At 43.2% G+C, this 22,649-nt stretch overlaps 2 protein-coding genes across 4 annotated transcripts; both read right to left on the bottom strand.

Moving 5' to 3' along the window:
• Nucleotides 1-2,408: 2,408 nt before the first annotated feature.
• Nucleotides 2,409-17,335, bottom strand: LOC136718716 (uncharacterized). Of its 3 annotated transcripts, none has more exons than XM_066696422.1 (14): nt 17,159-17,335; nt 16,524-16,614; nt 14,062-14,181; nt 12,576-12,731; nt 10,508-10,600; nt 10,043-10,181; nt 9,695-9,801; nt 6,447-6,545; nt 4,562-4,627; nt 4,253-4,359; nt 3,859-3,919; nt 3,478-3,623; nt 3,037-3,157; nt 2,409-2,756 (listed from the first exon to the last, which is right to left on the bottom strand). In XM_066696422.1, the coding sequence occupies exons 2-14, from the start codon at nt 16,608-16,610 to the stop codon at nt 2,652-2,654; spliced, it is 1,407 nt and encodes a 468-aa protein (XP_066552519.1). In that variant the 5' UTR covers nt 16,611-16,614; nt 17,159-17,335; the 3' UTR covers nt 2,409-2,651. The 3 variants fall into 3 exon arrangements, with proteins under 3 accessions (XP_066552519.1, XP_066552521.1, XP_066552520.1); XM_066696424.1 differs by having other exon boundaries at nt 3,037-3,142; XM_066696423.1 differs by lacking the exon at nt 17,159-17,335 and having other exon boundaries at nt 16,524-17,141.
• A 2,899-nt stretch (nt 17,336-20,234) lies between these two features.
• On the bottom strand, nt 20,235-21,863 carry prr18 (proline rich 18). Its single transcript, XM_066696421.1, has one exon. It carries the CDS (start codon nt 21,690-21,692, stop codon nt 20,916-20,918), a length of 777 nt encoding a protein of 258 aa, XP_066552518.1. The 5' UTR covers nt 21,693-21,863; the 3' UTR covers nt 20,235-20,915.
• Between the last annotated feature and the right edge of the window lie 786 nt (nt 21,864-22,649).

The raw sequence follows: 22,649 nt of genomic DNA, 5'->3' as shown, positions 1-22,649 counted from the left end.
TTATATATAAAACAAAATACTTTTAAATCGGGGAAACACTTTAGTCTTCAAAGGAAGATGAATCCTCTATTCATTCACATTTTCTACAGAGTTGGAAATGAGAACAAGCAATACATGTATACAAACAGAAAACTTGCAAAAGAAACAAACAAATAAATACATAAATGCATATACAGCCTATATGTTACCCTCTCAGTAAGAAAACAGCCAACGCATAACCAAATGCTTACCCATGATTTGACCAATTAAATTCACAGTTAAATAAAATGTATGTTCAAATTTAAACTATTATTATTAACGGCTTATAATGTATAATGATTACTTTTACAATAGTCTCAAATTAGTTTAAAATATATATGTTTAATTTATTCTGTATACAACAATAAATCACTTTGATATTCATTGCGTATTAAGTGTAAACTGCGTGGCCGGGGGGGTGCAAAACTGTGTGTCTGAGGGTCTGTAATTTCAGGGTCTTTTCTCTGGGGGCTGCAGTGCATGATTTTTTACGTCCAAAACATCCACTTTCTTCTGGCTATAAACTTGCCAGCGCTTTTTTAATGGTTTGGGAAGTTTTTGGCAACATTATTAGACTCCCTAAGCTGTGACTTTGATTTATAATGTTCACTAATTCAGCCCAAATGCACCAGATCGTTGGTGCTGCTTATATATTGCAAAGCTTTCATTCGATATCGAAGTCCTGCATGTCAATCAAGAAAGAGATGGAAATCAATCGCATTTATATTTCCTTTCATGGTTTATCAGTTCTCACAAAGTACAGATTGAAATGTCTATACTTCAATTCACATTAGGATTTTCCCGATTATATTACTTTCTTGAATTTTGAATTTTCTAATTTAATAATGATTAACTTTAAAAGTGTGTTAGTATTTTTAGTGTGAATCAAAATGTAACAATCCGGATTCATGTGAAATCTATTTATACTGTGCAAAAAAGCAATATAACAATGAGACAACTGAATCTCGTTCCAAACTTTATTTTAACATTACAGTATTTATTTATTTTAGTGGTCATAATAGTAGTACTTAATCCCATGCCTGCTATGGCGCTTAATATTGAAAGTGAAATCTAGAATCAATTGTCCTGATCTCTCAAGGCATCGTCTATCGATCCTCTCCGGACTCGACTGGTTTGGTCTTGCTTTGGCGCCGTCTTTGTGGCCGCAATCGATGCTCTGTGCGCTCGGCTGGTCGCGCCTGGCTGTTTGGCGCGGTCTGGGCTGCAGTCGGGCGGCTGTTCCTGCATTTCTGATAATAAAGTAAAAGCGTAAAGTAGCCGCTCACCCTCCACACACACAGGGTGCCATGTCCGGGGCTCGGCCCAGTCGCGGTGCTGCAGTGGGCCAGGCTGACGGCCAGCTGGAAGAGCTGCAGGTTTGACTGACTTAACTGACTTCTGGGTCACTGAAATGTGCTGTAGCTGCATTATTTCTGCAGGTCTGCGCAGGTGTGCGCGGCTCCACCAATGGGGTCGCTGGAATTCTGCAGGTCTGCGCAGAACGGCGGTAAATAGCTAGAGCGAGCTAGGGCGACCTGTATAGTGGTCGATGCGGGACTTTATTACGTGCAGTTTTAGTTCTCCACGGGCAGAGACCATTGCCAGCTGTGTAAGGGGGTTATTTCTGTAGTAATAATGGCGTGTCTGTTTGCAGGAGGAGCTGCAGGCTTTGCGGCAGATGCGCTGCTCTCTGCGCGCAGTTGAGCACATGGCGGTTTGCTTGAACCAGGTACAGCTGTTGCTGAGAGGTTGTGTCTCTTACAGTTCATTATAAAGCAGGCATTCATTGAGAGCATGTCTTATATATGGCCTGACGCTTTGAATGCACGTTTATAATCTAAATGAAGGCACTGCATCTCTTCTCCCGTCACAGAACATCCAGCTGGCCATTAAAAACCGGGATAGAGTTGCAGGTTGGTATCAAGACCCCATTTAACAAAGGTTTCAATAATGTTTTACACTACTGTAATTTAACTGTGATATGTTATTCAATTAATTGATTTTAGTTCTATATTTTCATGATTTACACTTTCTTTGCAGAATTAAATAAAGGCTGGCAGATTTTCTTCTCGGGGCAGAAATGATTGATGGGCAGAACAGGACGACTGACACCAGCTGTGCGGGATTTTTCATTATTTTTCATCATGTCAAAGAGTGCAAAACTTATTTTCTAGTTTAACTGTGCAATTGTTTGTAAGAACGTGAATAATACCACTCCTAATAATGCCAAGTTTATTTGTATATAAAAACTTTTTACACATTTAATTGTATTATGAAATAAAGTACAGTTACATTATTTGTGTACCACCTTTTACAGAATGAAATGCAGAACATTCATACAAGAAACTTTTCTACTCACAGATCAAGCATAAAACAAACAAATGACTGCAAACATTACAATTGATTTCTAATGACAACAGCACAACTGGGATTAGACGGTTCTTTTCCCGTGATGGTGGTTTCTCGCAGAACACGCATGTCCAAAACACACGCATACATGGATTGCTGCGAGATCTCCATTTCACATCAGTCTGGTCCAAAGGAATTAGAATGAGAAGCGAAGTCCATAGTTTGGTCTTTTAATTTACACTCGTGTCTCCTCGTAGGTTTGGTGAATCGATTTCTGTAATCAACTAGCCCGTGTCGTGGTCACAGTGCACGCTTTTAATCATCAGCGTCGGTTTGCTGGAGGCATCCCTGACATAATTCATCCACAGTTTGTCAGGCCGCTTCACTTCCTACGAGGAAAAACATCAAATCATATATTTTTACAATTCAAATAAATGTATGTTTAAAACAAATCCCCATGTTTTCAGACATTTCAGACCCTTCAGTCACTGAAGAGGAACATGCTAACCAAAAGAAACACAGTAAAAGCATCTTATTGAAACAGTCGTAGCTTATTCAATGTATCCACTTTGGCAAAACCAAACCAAGACACTTAAGGTTTTTAATTTGTTTCCAAATCATGAGGCATTACAGAACCATGCAGCTCGGACCCCAGACTGTGACCCACACCTTCACAGGGTTTCTCAGGCGGACCTCCTCCATGGTCAGAGGGTCCGGGGACTGAGACGGACCTCTCTCACTCTCAACAACAGAGCTCCCCGCAGCCGTGGGCCTCCTGCAACATGGACAACTGACATCAACGAAAGAGAAAGAACAGAAAGCAAAAAAAGAGCAGATGAACTTGAGTACTAGGTTTCTAATATGAAATCTTTTAGTCAATTTAATAGTTATTTAATATAATAATTTAAACCGTTAGATGCAGTAGATGTGAGTTTGGATTGAAAAGGTTGGGAGACAAAGCAAACTGTTTTAAAGCAGTGCCGTTCAACACTAACCGTTATGGTCAAGGATGGGTAGGTCCTATACATACAGGAAGGGAAAGCTGTCCAATGGGAAGTCAATTTAGTGTGGCCTAATAAAACAACAAGGGTTTGTAATAAGGTCTCCTACACGTTGGCCGGGGCGGTGTCGTGTTGAGGCAGCCCCGCGGGTGCGAGAGGAGACGCGACGCTGGGTGCAGGGAGCAGCGCGGGACACAGACGGGGGAGAAACTGCTCTCCTTTCAACCCACTTTCACTGGGGAACAGGTAGTGCCTCTGCAAAAAGCCAAACCAGTCACAAACAAAGAACCACCTCAATTACATCTGCCATCTGACCTGAAACTATCAAAGCAGTTCTGCCGTAGAGTCTCTCCGTAGCTACAGCTAGTCAAGGGAGTTTGTATAATCGGTTCCATAATTTATACGAGGACACTTGTGCTGCCTACTGCAACATCTTTAAATAGAAAGCCATTTCTCCTAAAGCATTAGGACGACATGTTTGTCGACTGACCAGATTGTGTGCATTGGACTCCTCTCTGAAGTCTGTAAACTGTCCATTTCGGTCCAGCAGTCTGCCCAAGTTAGCAACAAACAAAGAAGAACAAATTTAGACTTCGTCACTGAAGGGTCTGTATCCTGACTCTCACACCTCACTGAACACCTTCCAAAACAGGTCATCTTGTTTCAGTCTGTTTTCCACACTAAAGAACATTTACTATATGTACACTAAAGACTTTGAGAATTAGTTGGACTCCCACTTTTCTAAATGTTTATCTCATGTTCAAGATTCTCAGCCATCTGTATTTCTTGATAACAATGACCATCATACCCAAAACTACATATTCAATTGCGGTGTAGTCATTTTCTCACTGTATTTCACACAGATTTAATGAAGGCAAAACAACCTTTGTGTGGACGCCATATTGCTAAGGGACAGGCTGTACATGAGGTGAAGTTTTCCGAGATTGACTTCTCTGGTCTTACTCCTCTGCAGTGGTTCGGGGATCTTGTGCTGTCGACAGAATACCAACACAGTACAACATTTTAAAATTAGAATTGTATCTGGGCAGTCAAACTGATGAACATACAGTTGTTGGTAAAACCACGAGTAAATCATTCACATGAGCAACGTTTCTGTAGCCAGAAGCAGGCATTAAAATTCAGACACGTCTAAGCCTGAAAAATAATATCATCATTGTATGCGCATTACATACCTCATGCAGGGCCTTGCACTGCTTCACGAAGCCTGGCTGGAGTGTAATAAACTTGGGGACCTTTAGCTGTTGGAGGGAAATAAAAAAAACTAAAAATAGACAAAAGGCAATGATCTATAGAAACCAACAATATAATCTTGCAGACGGAAACTATTCTGTGAGAATTTGTAGCGTGGTTTCAAGAAGCTGTACAGTTTTGAAAAGAGATCAGAATACTTTCCCCCCCTAGAAAGTAGCTTCACACAAGTACATCTATAGATAAGCAACAGTAGTACTTATCTATGCCATATACAGCTACATAAGAACCGTATACTAGTATCAAACGAGCTCTCAGCCAATCGGGTTGTGAGGGACAGCGGAGTTAGCTGAAAAAAAAACATGTCCACTGATTATCTGAGAAGGAAGTCGAGTCCCACTCTCACTGTCAGCTTCAAAGGCAAGGCCGGTGTCCCTCAATGGACTTCCTCACGGTCTCGCTCTGCTGTCCTGCGTCTCATGGTGCGAGACCATAACCCGACACTGGGCCGTGGCCGAGGTGCGAGAAGCTGAGGCGAGGGGGTTAACTCCTGCCACGCTCTCCAGGGCCCTGCTGGGAGCCTCCATTATCACAGCGCAGTCAAAGTGAAGCGTTTTACAAGCGGGGGAATCTTGTAGGCTGAACATCACTTCTCTCTATTGGCACATCTGTATACAGGCCTCATTATTAACTCAACGTGTTTTTATATAATATAGAAATCATGCCTGTACTACTGAGAACACCGTGTAATTTTATCAGACCAAAACAGTCTCCAAAACAGCCTTTAATGCCTCTGCCACAAATCCCCGGTCAGGGATTCCCACAGACGCTGCGTTTTGTGAAGAGGTTGTGACACCATAAAAAAAAAAGCTCCCCGTCTGCACAAGTCGGCTTTTTCAGTAGCCAAGTGAAACTGTTTTTCTATATTCCTGTCCAGAGCTGTCAGAGCCGAGGGTTGCAAACGAATGACTAATGCCCGGGCCAGCGCCTCTACCCGGCCGTCTCAGCTCTGTTTGCCTTCCTCACAGCTCGCTCTCTCATGTCGGCCGGTGTCTGTTTGCCCAGGTTGACTCTGACAGAGAGGTGTGACAAACTGAGCCCTCGATCCCAACATGCCTCTCAGCAGATATTCAACCCCCCCCCTTCCTCCTCCTCAGAAATGCTTTAATTATGTTTGCTTTCCAGTTCATAAGTTGGCAAACAAAACTTGGGTCTTTCCACAATATGCTTCAGTATGCAGGAACTAAATTTGGACTGCAGTAATGTAATCCTGGGACTGTGCCAGTTTTTGATTTGTCTTTACAGTGCCTCAAGTCATACACTGGTACATTTAGGGTCTTCATTTTATTATTAATCATAATGTTTACCACTATACTAAGTTGTCAGCTGTTTTTTTTTTTTTCTAATTAAAAGGACATTCTTTTGCAATTTGAAATGCTGTCACATCAATCTCTCTAGGTATTAATTTAAGGGTCACTAAAATATGTTGAATGGCAGAAATTTGGCATGACTTTTCTGATGTTTTATGAATCTGGCGGACCCGGTTTAGAGAGAATAGACCCTCTGCAATCATACATGTTTATTAGTTGTCATATCAAAAAGTTGTCACTTTCCACACATCCTTTCATGATGCATTTTAAACCAGTATTTCAAACCTTCCACATTGTCCACTGCTGTGCTATTTCTGCAATTCACAGACGCAGCCTCCTCCTGTGACCTACGAAAGGAGGAGAGTGGCTTCTACAGCCCTCTCTCCCCAGGCTATTACCCGGGGAGGAAAGAGGAGATTATTCCCAGCACCAGGCAGGTGTGTTTGCCTCACAGAGCTGCCGTGAAGAGGGATTACTCCGCCTGAGGTTTGACACCTACCTTGGGAAACATTTGCTCAATTTCGTCGTCTTCCTTCTTCTGTTTGCTCGGATGATGGGGGCTGCTTTCACAGGCGTCGCCGCTCTCTGAAAGAGCATTCTGTATGGAGGCCAGTTCAGGAATAACAGTCAACAGGCCGGCCAAGCATACTCCTTAAAACCTACTCCCAACATTTACAGCACCGCTTGTTTTCCAAGCAGACAGCCTCTCAGATGGTCTGGCGTTCTGATCTGGAGATCTGTGCCAGAAATATAATAGAACCATCCATATTCATTCATTTTTAAATCTCACCTAACTGTGAATAAGTCAGGGCTTTGGCAAGTGTATTTTGGGTAAAAATACCATGGGTAAAAGCAGGGCATGGGGTACAGAGAAGGTTAACCATAATCGGGACTAGGGAAAAATATTCATGCTTTTCTGTAATTCCTTACAAAGACTGCGCCACATTAAAACTCCAGCTGCCCTTGAAATGAATAAACTGGACACTGGAATATCAGCAACGCTAAAATATGGAGAAGAAACCAATGAGGAGCTAGAAGGATCACTATTGCTTATTCATGGACATAAAATAGAAAGCCACCCCCAAAAGCAATGCAGAGGACAGAAATGATTTAGGTGAAGTAGGCGACACGTAGAAGTCAGTGCAAGAATTCTTCCTGGCTTTAGCGGAGCAAATTTGGAGGATACAGATTGATATAAAAAGCACCAAGTCAATTAGTTTGATCAGTCCATCTCCCTGCGGAAACTATATCTCACTGAATTGGTGGAAAACCTGAGCGAAAGCACAGAAAGTACCAGCGAACTTCTCTCCAGCTGTCCTGTTTGGGATGTGACCTGCGAAGTGCACATTTAGTTGTTAATATATTCCTAATGATGTGCTACTTCTCAAGGGTAGCCTGGGAGCGCCGCGGGTCACACCCGATAACACTGCGCACCAGCGTGCCGCCACACTTTGGCTACTGGGTGCCAAATCCCCAGTGAAAGGGCTCCTAAGTGGCAGCAGTTTACTCACAGCACCGTGCAGCGAAGTAACAGGGCAACACAAAGCCAGTGGGAGCAGGCCGGTGAGAAAACCAAGACACAATCCCGCTGGAGAGTTCAGCGTGTCTTGAAGCAGGCAAAGAACGTGGATTGACGGCGTGCAAAGCGTCCGGAAAGACGGCAGGCATGTTGACATGGGGCTGCAGGCTTATGTGAACGCATTTCCTTCTACATCAAATTTCATAGGATATTGCTGTCCGTGTACACAACATGCACATTGCATTAGAAAGTAGAACTGCACACACATGAAGTCTTACTTAAAAATCGATTTCAGATTCTAAGCAGGCAGTCACTTCTTATAACTTCTAAAAACGAGATTTAAAGACACACAAGGCGATGTTGGTATCCTTCCCAACAAACGTTTTCATTGCCTTAAATTTGTAACAGCGTTAACCTTGCGACAAATTTCTACGGATTCCCCTTGCAACCTGAATGATGTTGAGCGGTTTCAAGTCTCAGTAAAAATGGGGAATTAGCTTTAATTGCTGTTGGTTTTTAGGAACTCCCAAAGCCTCAAGGAATGCGATCTGGCAGGAGCGAGCACGAGTGCTATCCCTAGGCGGCCATGTTTGTCAGAGTAGCCGTGAGAATTCACACTGCAGAAATACTTGTCCGCACAAGCCCCTGTGACTCTTCTAACCGGCCTCCTAATTTCTGAAATCCAGGTACCTGCAGCAGTTGCACACTCTTACTAACATCATACATCCCCTTACTAAACAGAGTTAGATACTCATTGACAACTACGACAACAATTAGCCTCGTTTCTCTGACTCCACCATACTGGTACACCGGGGACTTATCCTTGGGTCAATTCTTCACCACAGAATCAACTTAATTCATTAAGAATGCACTATGCTGTTTTTTCTGTCACTTCTCTTCCTGATACACCATGTTAAATGTCACAAAACTGGGCATGGCCTGCTAAAGCTGGACAAGGATCGGTATCCAATTACTGATGGGAAAACAAACATCTTGTCATCTCTAGGGTGGAGATAAAATGCCTACAAACCACCAACACACAAAAACCCAGATAAGAAAGGCAACCAAACCCAAACCGATCAAAAGCTCTGTGTTAACGGTATCAGTTCGGCTGATCTAGTGCTCTACCTCCAATGACAATTTAACAGCTATCACACTGAAATGTGTCATCTGCTACTGTTTTATTTGGTCATCTCACCAGTTTGTGAACTCTCTGATGGTAACAAGCGGCGAGGGGAGCTGTGTTTGTGCTGGGCTGGGCCGGGCAAACAGGGGCCCATGTGGCCTGTCTTTGGACGGGGGCAGGATGAAAGGCTGCCCACCCTCCTCACGGTGTGGTGACAGGCCCCCTAATCCGCCCCGCTCTGGGAGGCCTCAGTCGAAGTCAGTTGTGAAGCACCTTTAAGGATCTTAAGTGGTCGACGCTGCCAAAGAAATCGAAAGGATCCTGTCTGGAGCAAACTTTCAAACACATGCTCAAAAACAAATTAAGACCGGGGGGGGGGAAATGGCATGTTCTTGTCATGTCACATGGCCGAGATCGCTTACAAAGAAACACAGGGAGGAGCACGAGCACGTTCATGTCCACAGGAGCATGATGCCGGGTTCTCTAGTGGTGGATTGACTGGGAGATATCCTCTTCAGAAAGCAGACACAAAGTGGTATAAATGATTGTAACTTTAGAGCACGGATGACAAGCCAGCTAATTCTCGACATCGGGAGGTCAAACTCTTCTTCAGCACCCAAGGAAAGAATGCAAACGGCACATTAGAAACTGCCGGGGATCCCATGGAGACAGTGCCACGTGTACCTCACACCCTGCTGTGAAACCCTGCCCTGCCCCTCCGTCCTCTCCTCTGTGCAGGGAGTGGAGTAGACCTGTACTCATCTATGCACCACTGCAACACACACACACACACACACACACACACACACACACCACACCACACAGACACAATCGCAAACCACTGACACACACAGCCTGGGCCAGCTAAGCTCTCACTGAAAGTTATCTAAAAGTGTTACAATGAGTAAACCACGTCCAGCTCTTTACTGGCTTCAGACCACAAAGCTTTTAGGGGGAACTAGGAATCTCCTTCAATCTTATTACCAATGAGATATTTATTGATCTCTTCCTATGAAAGAAAGTAAGAATAATCTAAATTTCAGTCAAGTACATACACCTCATATAAAACCAGTCACCCTCTCCTGGTGGTTGGGTGACTTACCTGGAGCGATTCCTCCATGTGGCCAAGATGAATTGTGTTTGGTTGACCAAGTGCATCTTCAGCACTTGTTCTGAGAGTGAAACTTGGAGCAGATCTATATCCAGTCACTGCAGGAAAGAAAGTCCACACATTATTTTAACTTGAAACAGAAGAGACACACAAACTTATTATATATTCAGCAAACTTGCAACTTTAAATTAAGAGTACAATTAGTGTACATAAAGACAAAATAAGTACTATACATAACCTAATAATCAGATGTGCAAGAACAACAAAATTCCATCTGTTCAGCTTTATTTTTTCCCATAAACTAATGCCATTATAATTGAGATAATTGTGTCACTCAACTCCTCATTTTGACATCCTGGAGTCGTGCCCTCAGCTGGGCAGAGTGCCGGTGTTGCTGGACCAGCTTCCAGAATTCCTCCTGGTCCTGCCTGGTCTTCAGAAACCCACAACTAGTCAAGTGGTTCTGGAGATCTATGATCTGAAGATATACATACAAACTGAAACCTAGTATTGAAAAACACTAGAATGAGCGTGTAAGTGCAGCCCCTTTTAAAAGAGTGAACTGCAGTCAAATCTTCTGGGGCAAAATTTCTGTGGACCCACACATGTTCCTATTGCCAGAGAACATCTTAACGTGTCCTGAAAACAGCAATATCGACCCACAATTTCAACACACAATCCTCCACAGTATGGGGAGTTTTCCACTGAAAAGATAACACTGGTTTCAAAATGTTTAACACACAAAAACTATTGTGGGCCAATTTTACCTGTCACTGTAGTTAACAAACGAGACCACTGACGTACCAAGTAATAGCTGGATTTGGGTAGTGATTGCAGATACTGGTCATCGTGACAAAGCGTGGAAGAGGCCAGTCTGCGTACAGACACTGATACAGACTGGGAGAGAGAGAGAGAGAGAGAGGGGGTTGGGGGGGAGGGAGACGGTGAGCAGTGCGTCTTTCAGAAGCTGGGAAAGAAAGCACAGAACAAATGACAAGTAAACACGCATCCACAGGAAGCCATTAACAACACTGGGGACCAATTAGGGCCCAGCAGGTGTCCGTGGCATTGCCTGCTGGTCCTGCCCACCTCTGCGGCTTTGACAGGGCCTCACGACCCGGCTGAGGAAACAACAGGCCGTTTCATTTGCCCAGCAATTTGTACCAAAGGATTCCTGCTGGCAGGCCCATAAACCTTTTTTCTATCTTCCTCTTTAAGTCGATGTCATTAGAAAGAACAATTACTGCCTCCTGAAGGACTAAACCTTTTATGGAAAGAGAGACCAGACGAGATTCTGAGTCTCATCAACTTTTCTACTCCACTCCGCGGCAGCGTCGCAAAGGCAAACTCAAAATCAACGGCACCTTTTCAGAAAACACGATCTAAAGATGGCTCCCATTTTGAAGTTAACATTTTAATAAAGTGTTTTTCTCTCTCAATATACTTGTGCACAAATTAGTGATTTGTTGTGGTTGTTTGGTATGTTTATACTGAAGTAAAAAAATTGATTAATCTTGAATTTTGATCAGCCGGAGACTCTTTATGCGTAACAAATTTAATTTCACTACCTTAAAAAATTACCTTAAATTGCCACTGAATTAGAGAAAAGAAATTCAGATAATCTGGATTAATTAGGATCAGACAAACATCTAAAGTATGTTGAATTCCCCTACAAAGAAGAATGCAATTAATGGGCATACGTATTCAAAATTAGAAACACAGATTTGAAAATATAAATCATAAACGTGACACTCAAAAGTGCTGAAAAGAACAACCTCGACGCCTGCATCCAGGCCAGGAGCTACAATACACGCAATGGCCTTTCAAAGAGAGCCTTCCTGATCTCACGCAGATGAGTCGGTGTCCTAACAGCTCGGGGAAATGCAGGGCTCAAAGGATTACATGCTAATTGCCCTTTCTAATGATCCCAGTAATATCCTCGCACAGAACGTGGCGGTTTAGCAGCTGAACAAAAACCATTTCCACTACTGATAGTTTCCCAATGATCCTCTGCCAGGATGAGGGGTAGAGGTGTTGAGAGTCTCTGGCTTTGATTTAACACTTTGTGTATTTGGGCCCAGACGCTGTCAGGAGCTCTTGCGCATACAGGCAGGATGAGAAGACAAGACCCCTCCACGACTCAGCAATTACCATCAGCCGAGAAGATGGAATTAGCAAATCCTAGCCCATAATCATATAGATTAAGTATGGATGCTGGACATCAATAAAATTAAAGACCAACCTTATCGAAGTAATAGTAATTAACTAAAGCATGTCAAACTGGGTTACAGAAATAGTAAAAAAAAAAAAAAAAAATCAAAGTGTGCTACAGTCACAAACACAGATATAAAACCAATGAGCCAAAATGTAGACATGTAAACACACAATTCGTTTTTTTAAATTGAAGAATGTAGAGACTTGTATAGTACTTGGACTATTTGGAGAAATGTACGTCTCCTAGGAATGTGGTTTGACATCCAGGAACCTAAGTAAACAGCACCATCTGCTGGTGTCTTATTGTAATAACCATATAATATCAAATAAAAAGAATATATACTAAAAAAGGAAGTAATTCATGATTTCCTACATGGTTGGTTAATTTTCTGTTACTCCTAACACATTTTTTCTGAGGCACTGTATAGACTGAAATGTAATAAATGATTTACACAATTGTTGATCCTTATACATCTATATGAAGGGTGAGGGGGAAACACACACAAATGCTTATATATGTGTGAATGCATTATGTGATTGTGTAAAGAGGAACATGGAGGATCAAAAAATGAAAAATAAACAAATAAATAATTGAGGCTTCCCTATATTTGTTAGGCTTTGTTCACTCTCTCTCGTTAAAACCCAGCCTGGCTCTCACCTGGCCAGCGTCCTTCTCTGGGGGTCTCTGGACTGAAACGGTGCGCTGCTGCATCTGTTGCCTCTGTCTGTGGACCTTCTCCTGTAACAGGTTGGTGTAGTGGCGGTGCAGGGTGTCTCTGAGCCGGTGCACGTTCTTATAGGCCTCCAGGTGGCGCTGAGAGGACAGGAAAACCAACTTTGAACAGAGCACCGACTCAAAAGCCAACAAGAAAACAAAAGAGAGAAACTAAGAAAACATGGCGAGGTAAATACATCTTTATTCAATAAAACATGTAACACTTTCAAGGAAGGGAGGGGTAATTAGGGTGTTGTTAAAACTGTCAATTGAGAGCTGAATGTATGGACCAAAACAAAAGTAACGACCGTTCATCCAAGTAAAAGATGCAGAGAGAGAAGGGAGAAGAACAGCCTTCTCTTAATCCACACAGCTGAGAAACATTGACAGTAACTGAAGCTAAAACTCCACATGGGAAGTAGTGCGAACCTCACAATATGCATGTCTCTTGGAATAATATATATACTTTTAAAACTGCAGTTGTAAATGGTTAGATTACAAAATTTGCATTGCTATTTGCATATCTTTACAAAGCCTGTCACACGAAGATCTTAAACATACTGTGCAAATATTACATTACTCGAACTGCCCCAACGTGTGGATATTTTTTTACCGGGTCATTTAGAAGCACTTAGAAAAGGGACGGAATTTAAAATATAGACAATTAACTCAAACGCCCAGTGCCGACTACACTGAATGGTCCATCAACTGCTTGTGTTTATCCGCGCCGGGAACATCTCCTTCTGCGTCTCTTTGTACACGGTTTATAAGATCATGTTGTGTACTCGGAGGTCCTGCAGAATTTAAATGGGTTTCATGTCCCAAGCAAAGTGGAGATAGGTTAATAAAACTCAAACGGGTCTGTGGGAAGAGGGGAGCGAGACAAAGCGATCTGCGATTCTGGCACTGGAGGTTTCTCCCAGGAAAAATGAGATTTTACTAGCTGGCGTTTTGTTGTCGTCTGTATTTATATGCTAAGTGTTCTTGGAGTCCTGGTACACTGGATCACACACTGCTGAGAAGCTACCAGTCATAACAACTGTAGTTACTGCCATACAAGGTCACAGTTTTCACACAGACACAGTTCGCTCTATGTTACAAGTATTTTTATAATGCTACAAACCTTTTACATTGCTCGAATTTGAGGAAGTTCAGCTTTCTTGGCCACTCTAAGCAGCAAGAACACGATGTAACCCAATATTTTAATAATCAGCATGAGAACATGTATTGCTTTCCTTGAAGGACCTGTGAAAAATAAATCGGCTGCATGTTTTATCATTGGAATAAGTACAATTTCATGGCCAAAAATAAATGCTGTCGTATGCTACTGGTTCCATGTGATTGACAGGTAGCTCAACATTGTGTTTTTCACTTCGGGTTTTCATCCGAGTCCTAACTGATCAGACGAGGTGCCTCTTCCCAGACCTACCTGATCGAGCATCGCCTGCTTCAGGACTTTAGCTTCCTCGTCTTCTTCACCGATGTGGGAATTTTTCACGAAACCGGCCTCGTCCCTCCTGTCCTTCTTCTTAGACTGCTTTGCGTCCGTCTCCGGAGAGAAATGAAAACACTCAATAAAATAAACACTCTAGCCACCACAGGGAAAACAGTCCCTCTTAAAACAAGAGTTTTAAAGTTAAGTCATTAATTCAGTCACTCAAACAATAAAATACCATATAATAGAACCACTTTTTCTCATTTTAGGATGTGTCAAAATTACAGTTTTTTGTTTTCTGGAAAGCCAGTAATATCTGAGCCTCAGGCAGCTTCACTGGGACATTTTGATACATGCAGGGTGTGTGTACGTGCGCCAGTCGCCGTCCCACAGGCACTCCTGCTGCTCAATCCAAGAAAATTTAATAAATCTGCAAGCTCGACACTGCTTGGGGCCTTCAAACAAGTGTCTCAGCACCGTGTCTGTTAAACCTTTAAACAAAAGCCCTTAGACACGCATTTCTGCCATTTTAGATATGAAAAAAGCTATTTTTAATATCCCCTTTGCCTTTTAGGGTCTTTAGAAAGAATATGACGCGTTTGCCAATTCTGTAGCAGTTCTTTCCCCCACACACATATTTTACATTTGTCTCTTCAAGCAATATCAGGAAATGAAAACATTATTCAACTAATACAAATGGAGGACGACAGCATGGTGAGGGCTTCACTGTGGCACGTCACAGATAGGGTTTTTTGATATTCAAAGCATTTCTAAAATAAAAAATGCTCAGCATCTGCAGCAAAGGTCTTCAGAGACACCAATATAAATCTCATCCCTACACCGAGAGCCCATTTCTGCACCACCAGAAACTCAAGAAGGTCTGACAACAGTCGTCTTTTACTTTCGTAAGCTACTTTCCCTTCAAGTTCCTTGCTCTCGAGTCCCCTTCAGACGTCTCTGAATAGGAAATTAATTAGCATTCTTTGTGTTCCCCCTCTTGGACAACACACTTAAGATTCTGCTAGAACATTCAGTCTCCAAAAATCCCTGCGGTGCTATTCAAGTGATAATTGGATTTGTACATGAAATACAAACAAAGGTGCCACCTATTTAATGCCACCGTTTCCTTCCAACGCTGTCAGACCTTTTTGAATTCTAGATAAAAAATAAAAAAAAAGAACCGAGAAGTAAAAATCAAGAGCCTTATCGGAAAACGAGCCGATCCATAGTTACAGAACACACCGAGGGAAGCGGAGGGGGAAATATTTCTCTCTGCCCAGTGCACAGAGGTACAAAGGCATGTGACATTTAATGGCTTCATCAATACCTGGTTGACGTGGCTAAAATGGAAGCTAATTACTTTCCCATCATGAGACAATGTGCGTCTCCCTGACCTTCTACAGTGTGGTGTCTTGTTAAAAGCTCCATCACTCCATTGGCCCTCACTGAACACCAACCTCCTGCCTTTATGTGGCTCTGCCTGTTTAGGAAGTACGATCTTTGTGTGTCTCCACAATGGCTATTAGAAGCATGCGGTATTTATAAGCTCTGTTGCCACAGCAATACTGCAGGCCTCCCCCGAGCCGCAATTATCTTGTCTCTTCCTCGAACGATGGCCGTGAGTTACTGCGGGCGGCCGGACGCAGCCTGTTTTGTAAACCGGGCCCATCGATCTGCGGCGGGCATTTCGGATGCCCCTCGGGAGGGTGGTGGGCCTGGGGGGGAGTGGAGAAGTGTCACCGCGTGAAATGAAGCAGATTTGGCGCCGTCTCTAAGCGCCGCAGCACGCAGCTGTGAGGGCTCTCTAGTCCTTCTGCTTCAGGGGAGGAAAGACAAAAAACGGAGGTGGTGGGGGGGTGGAGGTCTGTGTTGCCACTTATAACCATGACAACCGTCTTCTCAGCCGTTCTCCCCGTGATTTGTCTTTTTTTTTTTCTTGATGGACGGGGCACGACGCACTGGGGTGTGATTTTATCAACCCCAATACTGATGAAAGCCAGCGAGAGCGTAGAACGGGCATGTCAATGGCCGTTCTGTGTCGAGGAAGGGAAACTGTGCGGAGGGGCAGTGAGGGGGAAAAGGAAAAGAAACACAATGTTTGACTTACTGGAGTGGGGAAAATGCTGCTCATCAGACATGCAAATCATCAAGTGCCTAAGACTTCCATTTAAATTCCTGTTTGTAACACACACACACACACACACACACACACACACTCTTTCGGGCAACAATTGTACTGGTTACATTGGTAGGTTCGGTGTTGACACAGGCTTCTGAGCACTGACATAAACTCCCCTTACCTGTGCGGCCAGGTCGTTAAGGAAGAAATAATCATGTTAATCCTGACCCTGCCTTTAGAATATGATTTTGTTCATAAACAGACAGATGGACACACAGATAAGACAGATCGGTTGACAGACAGAGGTGTTTCGACAGTTTCGATACATTACATTTACCTGCTTCTTATGGTCCGCTGGTAGGTACGCCTCCAGGATGGAGGGCAGGGTGCTTTTCTGGTGCCTTCCAGGGGGTCTGGCTGTCATTGTCCTTAATCACCGTGATAAAGCAGTGGGGGAAACATACAAGACAAGCTAACAAAGCATGCAGGTGTAAACTTTTACAGTAGGTGGAAGGAGTCTGCACTGTAAGCAATGCACACGTTTGGACAGCTTCAGCTATGCGTGCAGGATCTGGTTAATCTTATGCACCGTTATGTGCACCGACATCAGACAGATAACACGTCAGTCGCGCACTACAGTCAGTTTCCTTATTTATTTAAACTGGATTTCTAGAAGCTGAAATGAGTTGGCTATCTCCGATTAAAACTGTTTTGCATTCAAAGAAACAAACAGCATAATGCACAGTCTCAGATTAGTTCATCGTTATCGTTAAGGAAGCGAAATACATCAAAAGCAGAAAACGATTTGTTCCGTCTTAGATTTGCATAAAGGTCGCGTTACTGTAGCGCAGATGACACAAACGCGACCAGACCCAGATGAGCACTACTCCTGCACTACTCACATGTTATTTTACTATGCAGAGTAGCAGCGCTTATGATGGTCTGTGCAAGCAGGCAAAACAAGCCACGCACCTGCAATGTAACAGCGACGCTCCAGCAGAAATCACGGCTACAAACTTACAACTTTACTGACCACGCAAGCGCGGAAAATAACACAGTCGCAGCACTTGATCTTAATGAATAAAGTGTCCACATCCACCCGCACCGCATCCACCTGAACCGCATCCATCCGCACCGCACATCGGTCAACACAGGTAGCTATAGTGCCCCACAATGCACCGCGCACACGGCTGCACTGCGGGTCCGATGCTCTTAATAATGGGTGTCAAGTGCATTGAATAAAAATTAGAAAACCATGCCAGCTACATCCAAATCCCCTTATGCTACGAAACGTGATATTTTAAGAGCACCTTGCATAGGAACATTTGGTTTTCAAAGTTTGTTGCTGTGGAGATTTCAGTGGCCCAGGGATATAATGAAGGGATATTGCATTATATAATAAAGACCCAATTACAATACTATGTAAAGCACTACCAAGTCTTGATCCCTTTGAGAGAGAGAGAGAGAGAGAGAGAGAGAGAGAGAGAGAAAACTGCCTCTCTCAAAATATGATGATATGAATAATTGAAAAAGCAATGGTCAGAAATAGTAAGTTCAGCCAAGTTTAATATAGGCACTTAAGAAATCACTTAAAATACTCAGATATCATCATTTATTCAAGAATAATTAGCACAGAGTACCCCAGTTTTGTTTTGCTGCTGTGTTTAAAGTGTGCTGTTGCGTTGCATTGAAGTGAGCATACTGCACTAACAGGATCTGTCACTTCTTTACAGTGTGACATGGCAGTGCAGGGATCATAGGCTGTTTTTTTTATTGAAGGGGGAAAGAGTGTGGCTGGAGAGTAAACTGGTCAGTAGACTTTTGTAGTTTTGCAGTTGTATTGAGTTGTAATCGAGGTGTTTGCACGAAGCACACATTTGCTCAGCGTGACTCCCAGTTCAATTCATAAGGGTTTCCAGGAGTATTTCAAATCTCTTAGTCCCTCTTTAGCCCAGGTCCTGATCGGTTAAGATTATAATTCCTCTCACTCACAGGGAATTAACATCACCGACAATTACTCCATTCACTTTACAACCCTTGGGTAACTGTATTTAAAGTAGGGACTTATCACTGTTGTGAACTGACCACAGCCCCGCTGCACACACTGTGCACTTAAAAACCACATTTGTGTTGCAATTACTGACTAGTATTTGTAGTCCTTTTGGTAACAACATACACATTCTTACCTTCAGTCACCCAGCTGTGTGGTGGGCCAGGTAACAAAGAGCAAATTTTGATATGAAGTATTTGACATTAGCTAAGACAAAATACTGTGCAGAGGCCTCGACAAAATTACTGCATCTTCAGGTTTTATAGGAGGTATCGGACAGATTAACACTGTGGACCAAAACCTCTGCAATTCCTTAATACTCCATAGTGGCCAAACATTCATTTCATTTGGAATCATTGTATTCTTTAAAATTCGGTGTGAACTGATGATGTAATATTGTTAAATTAGCTCCATCTGATACAGAAACAAGTGTAAATGTGACAAAGGGCTGTGGGGGGGAATCCTGCCCTGCAACAGTGTGCAAGACAGCGTTGCCATGGCGATCGCACCACGGCCCCCCAGTGGCAAAACAGGGTCGGCCCGGTTCCTCGGCTTTGATACCAGCCAACTGAACCCCCGACCGGAGTGTAAAACACCTGCACACTCCCTCAACAGCTGGGGTACCTGCACCCAAAGAATGCAGAGTGTCAGTTCACTAAAGTCAATACAATAAACCTCATCTCGTACCTCTCTGTTTTAAAACACTAATTGTTTAGGGTTTTTTTTGGTTTAGTTTTGTTCTATTTTTTTGTCAAATACATTGTCCGTTTTGGATTTAATTTTAAATGCATTGGACCTTTTTGTTTGTTTTTTATTTTGTCCAGTGCATTTTCAGTTATTATCAATGTATTTGACTTTTATGTTGGTTAGCAGTTTTGCTTTAATCACGTTTGTTTTGTTGTTTTGTGCACTTGTTTATTTAAAGTTAAGTTTTTTTGTTTTTGTTAAATCACAAAGATTTTAAAAATTTTAAGTGATTTTAAGAATTGATTTAAAAAAAGTTTTTAATCATAAGTATAAAAAATTTGAATGTTTTTATTTGTAAAATGTAAAATACTCTAAACAATAAAACAGTATCTCGTACCTCTCTGCTTTTTATAAACCGTGGTTATACTTAAACAACTCTGTAGTTCATTAAACCAATGAGCACAAAGTTCACAGCATATATTATGTGGCACTTTTTTTTTTCTTCCCCCCCCCCCACTGCCCTTTGCATTTGACTTTGTTTTGCTTTTTTTATTTGCATTTCCACCCTCACTAAACCACCCAAATAAACTGGCCCTTCAAACAGAACAGCCTGTATTTTCAGGTTCCCAGCTTTAGCAGCCCTTGGTAAACACTACGTGGTAAAACTGTGATGGAAGGACCCCCTGTGTCTATTTGGGCCATCCGTTTGAGTCGGTGGCAGCCAAATCAATCAAGTCCTGTGAAACGGACGTGAGGAACAACAGGAAACAAATACAATGGTTTCAGTGAATACTTCACCCTGGTTGTTGGGGGTTTAGTTGACATTAGTCTACTCAAAGTTCAGCTCTGTGTGGCTCGCAGGTAAGCCTTCCTCTTTTAGAGCATTGGGCTAAGAAAGTACATTAATAAATCTACAACAAAACTGATTAGGGTAGATCAAGCATAAAGAGCTTATAGGATTAGCATATAAAAGGTCTTCAAGTCCCATAGAAAGATTGAAGATACAAAACTAAGCATTACCCGTTTTGTGGCTGAATTATAGAGCAGATCAAGTTCTCAGTCTTTATATACACAAGTATATGACGCACTGAAAGAGGTGGATCTTTTAAAGCTGGTCAAAATATTGTGCAAAGCAACATGAGTGAGGATTAGTGTAATCTGAACAGAAAGTCACTGTGCTGTCAACACTGTGGCTCAACTTTTCTAGTCGTTTGTTGTCAAGCTATTGTCTTCAGCTATGTGGTAGTGGTGACAATGGAGGCAACATCTCAACCCCATCATTAACATACGGATCTGAAACAATAACAGTAATAAAATCTGACATTTTATTCAGTATAAATATTACAAACTAAGAACAAAACATTCAAATGCATACATGTGTGTAAACGAAGTATTAATAAATACACTGTACAATACACAGCCCCTGGATTTACAGCATTTACAAAGTGTCGTCTGTACAATATGCCGACTGTTTACCTTGTTGCTGTCAGATTCCCACCCAAGAAAAAGAAAAAGAAAATGGTCGTTTTCCTCGCAGGCAGAAGCTTTGTGTTTGTGCTCGCTTTTGTCCTGCAGTACAAAGGGCCGTCACTGGAAAGGTCTTCTGCAGCCACTTGTGCCCATTGCGCAAAAGCAACCGGGCTGGATTTAAAAGTACAAACCCAAACCCCGTGTGATGGTTTTAAATGTCATGTAGAAGCGTAAAATCAATAGCAAAGATGGATTTTGTGTTGCGTACAGACCATGTTAAAACTCAGCATCAATGCTCCCATCTTTGCAAAATGCCGAAACATGTAACATGCCCATAACTGATCTGCAGTTACTGGATATCAAAATTATAAAACCGCCTGTCATACGAAACGCTGCTAAAATACTGCGTGGTTATAAAGTGACCTGGGGGTCTGTGTGTGTGTGCGCTTCTAGATCCGAGAACAAACTCCTGCCCACACCAGGACAGAGGCTGTCCAGGTTTTTAACATGTCAAGGTCGACATCAGCAACCGTTCAGATGCGGCAAAGTGGACAGTTTATCGACTTTCCCAAAAGCGGCCGCGCTCTCCACTCCCTCCAGCCACTCTTTGCATTTCCTCACCACGGTCTCGTCCACATCGTAGTCCTCCTCCTCGTACTCCACGTCGTCGTATTTGTACTGGTCGTTCAAAAGGGAGATCTTCACGATCGTCCTGATGTCGTCCGAGGTGTCCAGCTTGGCCACGGGGAGGTGACCCTTGGAGCCCTGCGCCCGTTTGCCCGGGTAGACGCGCCGGTGCCGCAGGTCCGAGGACGCACACGCCAGGGCGCACTTCTGCTGCCTGGCCAACAACTGCTTCTCCAAGTTGCGCTTCTGGAGGACCAGGATGGCCTCTGGGGTGAGACTCAGGGAGAAACGGATCTCCTCCTCGGCCTCATCCTTGGCTAGTGAACTCCGGGAGGAATGGTTGCTGCTCTTGCGGGTGGCGGACTCCACGGAGCTGGAGACGGGCATGCTGTCGCAGGAGTTGCCCAGGGGTTTGGGCAAGGACAGCCAGGAGGTCTTGCACTCCAGCCCCACATCCCCGGCCCCTCGGTGCGTCTGGAGGCCGATCCGCGGCTGTGCTTTGCGCCCCAGCTGCTTCAGATGCGCCGAGGTCCAGCAGGAGGGAAACTTCGCCTTGTCCGGGTCCTTCTCCAGAGACTGCGGGGGGATGGCGGCGCTGGGCTTCTTCTTTCTGAAGAGCTCCTTCCCCGGGGAGGAGAGGCGCTGGTGCAGGTTGATGGGAGGGAAAGGCATGACTCTTACCAAGGCAGCGGTGAGGAGAACAAGACCTGCGCCTCTTTGTCCTGTCGGTTGTTGCACAGATGCGGGTGAAGGGACGCTAATGGCATCCTAACAGCAGCGTGTCTCCATCCGCAGCTCAGCCCGGCTCTTGCTCCGACTTGCTGTAGTCATAATAAGGAGCAACGCGGCTGGGGCTGCTTTTATACTCCGGGCAGGAGGCGTGGCCAGGCTGCTCCACAGGCATGCTTGAGATCCCAGGTACAGGCTTCCCTGTGTGCAGACTGGAGCTCACTTCTCCACAAGGGTTTTCAAGGTTTTCAATCAGATGCAGTAGCCAAAGATGAAAGTGTTGATATTTTAGTATCTATCTGTTTAAACAGGGAATAGAATTACATTGATATACAGAAAAGTAAATGTAGATAACAAAAGGAAAAAAAAAAGGATTTGGTGAAGACAGTCAATGTAAGTCCCAGTCAAATGTTTTATGTCTAGGAAATCATATTTGATTGCATTTCTTGATTATTTTCTGCATTCCACTCCTTAAATCGGTGGTGGTCCTGGGGAGCCCCTATCCTTTTGTCAGTCACTCTAAATGGCTTATTTCGACAGACTAGGACCACATGGAAGTTATTGATCAATTAGGGAAAAACTTGTTGAATTAAGGGAACTCTGGTCACCTAGGGCTGAAAAGGGTACTTCATTTTCTTCACACAGATCTCCACATAGTCATTCTGCAAATCACCTGCTTATTTAATCACATTGGAATTGTTCCAGGTGTTAAGAAACTTCTGATTAAAGGTTAGGGACCCTAGGTTGCTTTAAATTAACGACCTATAAATGTATTTTTACATTTATACACCAGCAAAGTAAAAATAGAAGGGACTAATTTATCTCCTGACCCTATTATAGGTTTTGTTATATAATTGTAACATGACTAGATGTTTCTTTGCAAGTTTTGGTGCGTGTGAA

Source organism: Amia ocellicauda, chromosome 23 (assembly GCF_036373705.1).
Source record: "Amia ocellicauda isolate fAmiCal2 chromosome 23, fAmiCal2.hap1, whole genome shotgun sequence".
NCBI lineage: Eukaryota > Metazoa > Chordata > Actinopteri > Amiiformes > Amiidae > Amia > Amia ocellicauda.
Note: the sequence above shows the minus strand (reverse complement) of the source record. Positions and strands in the feature narration are given on the sequence as shown.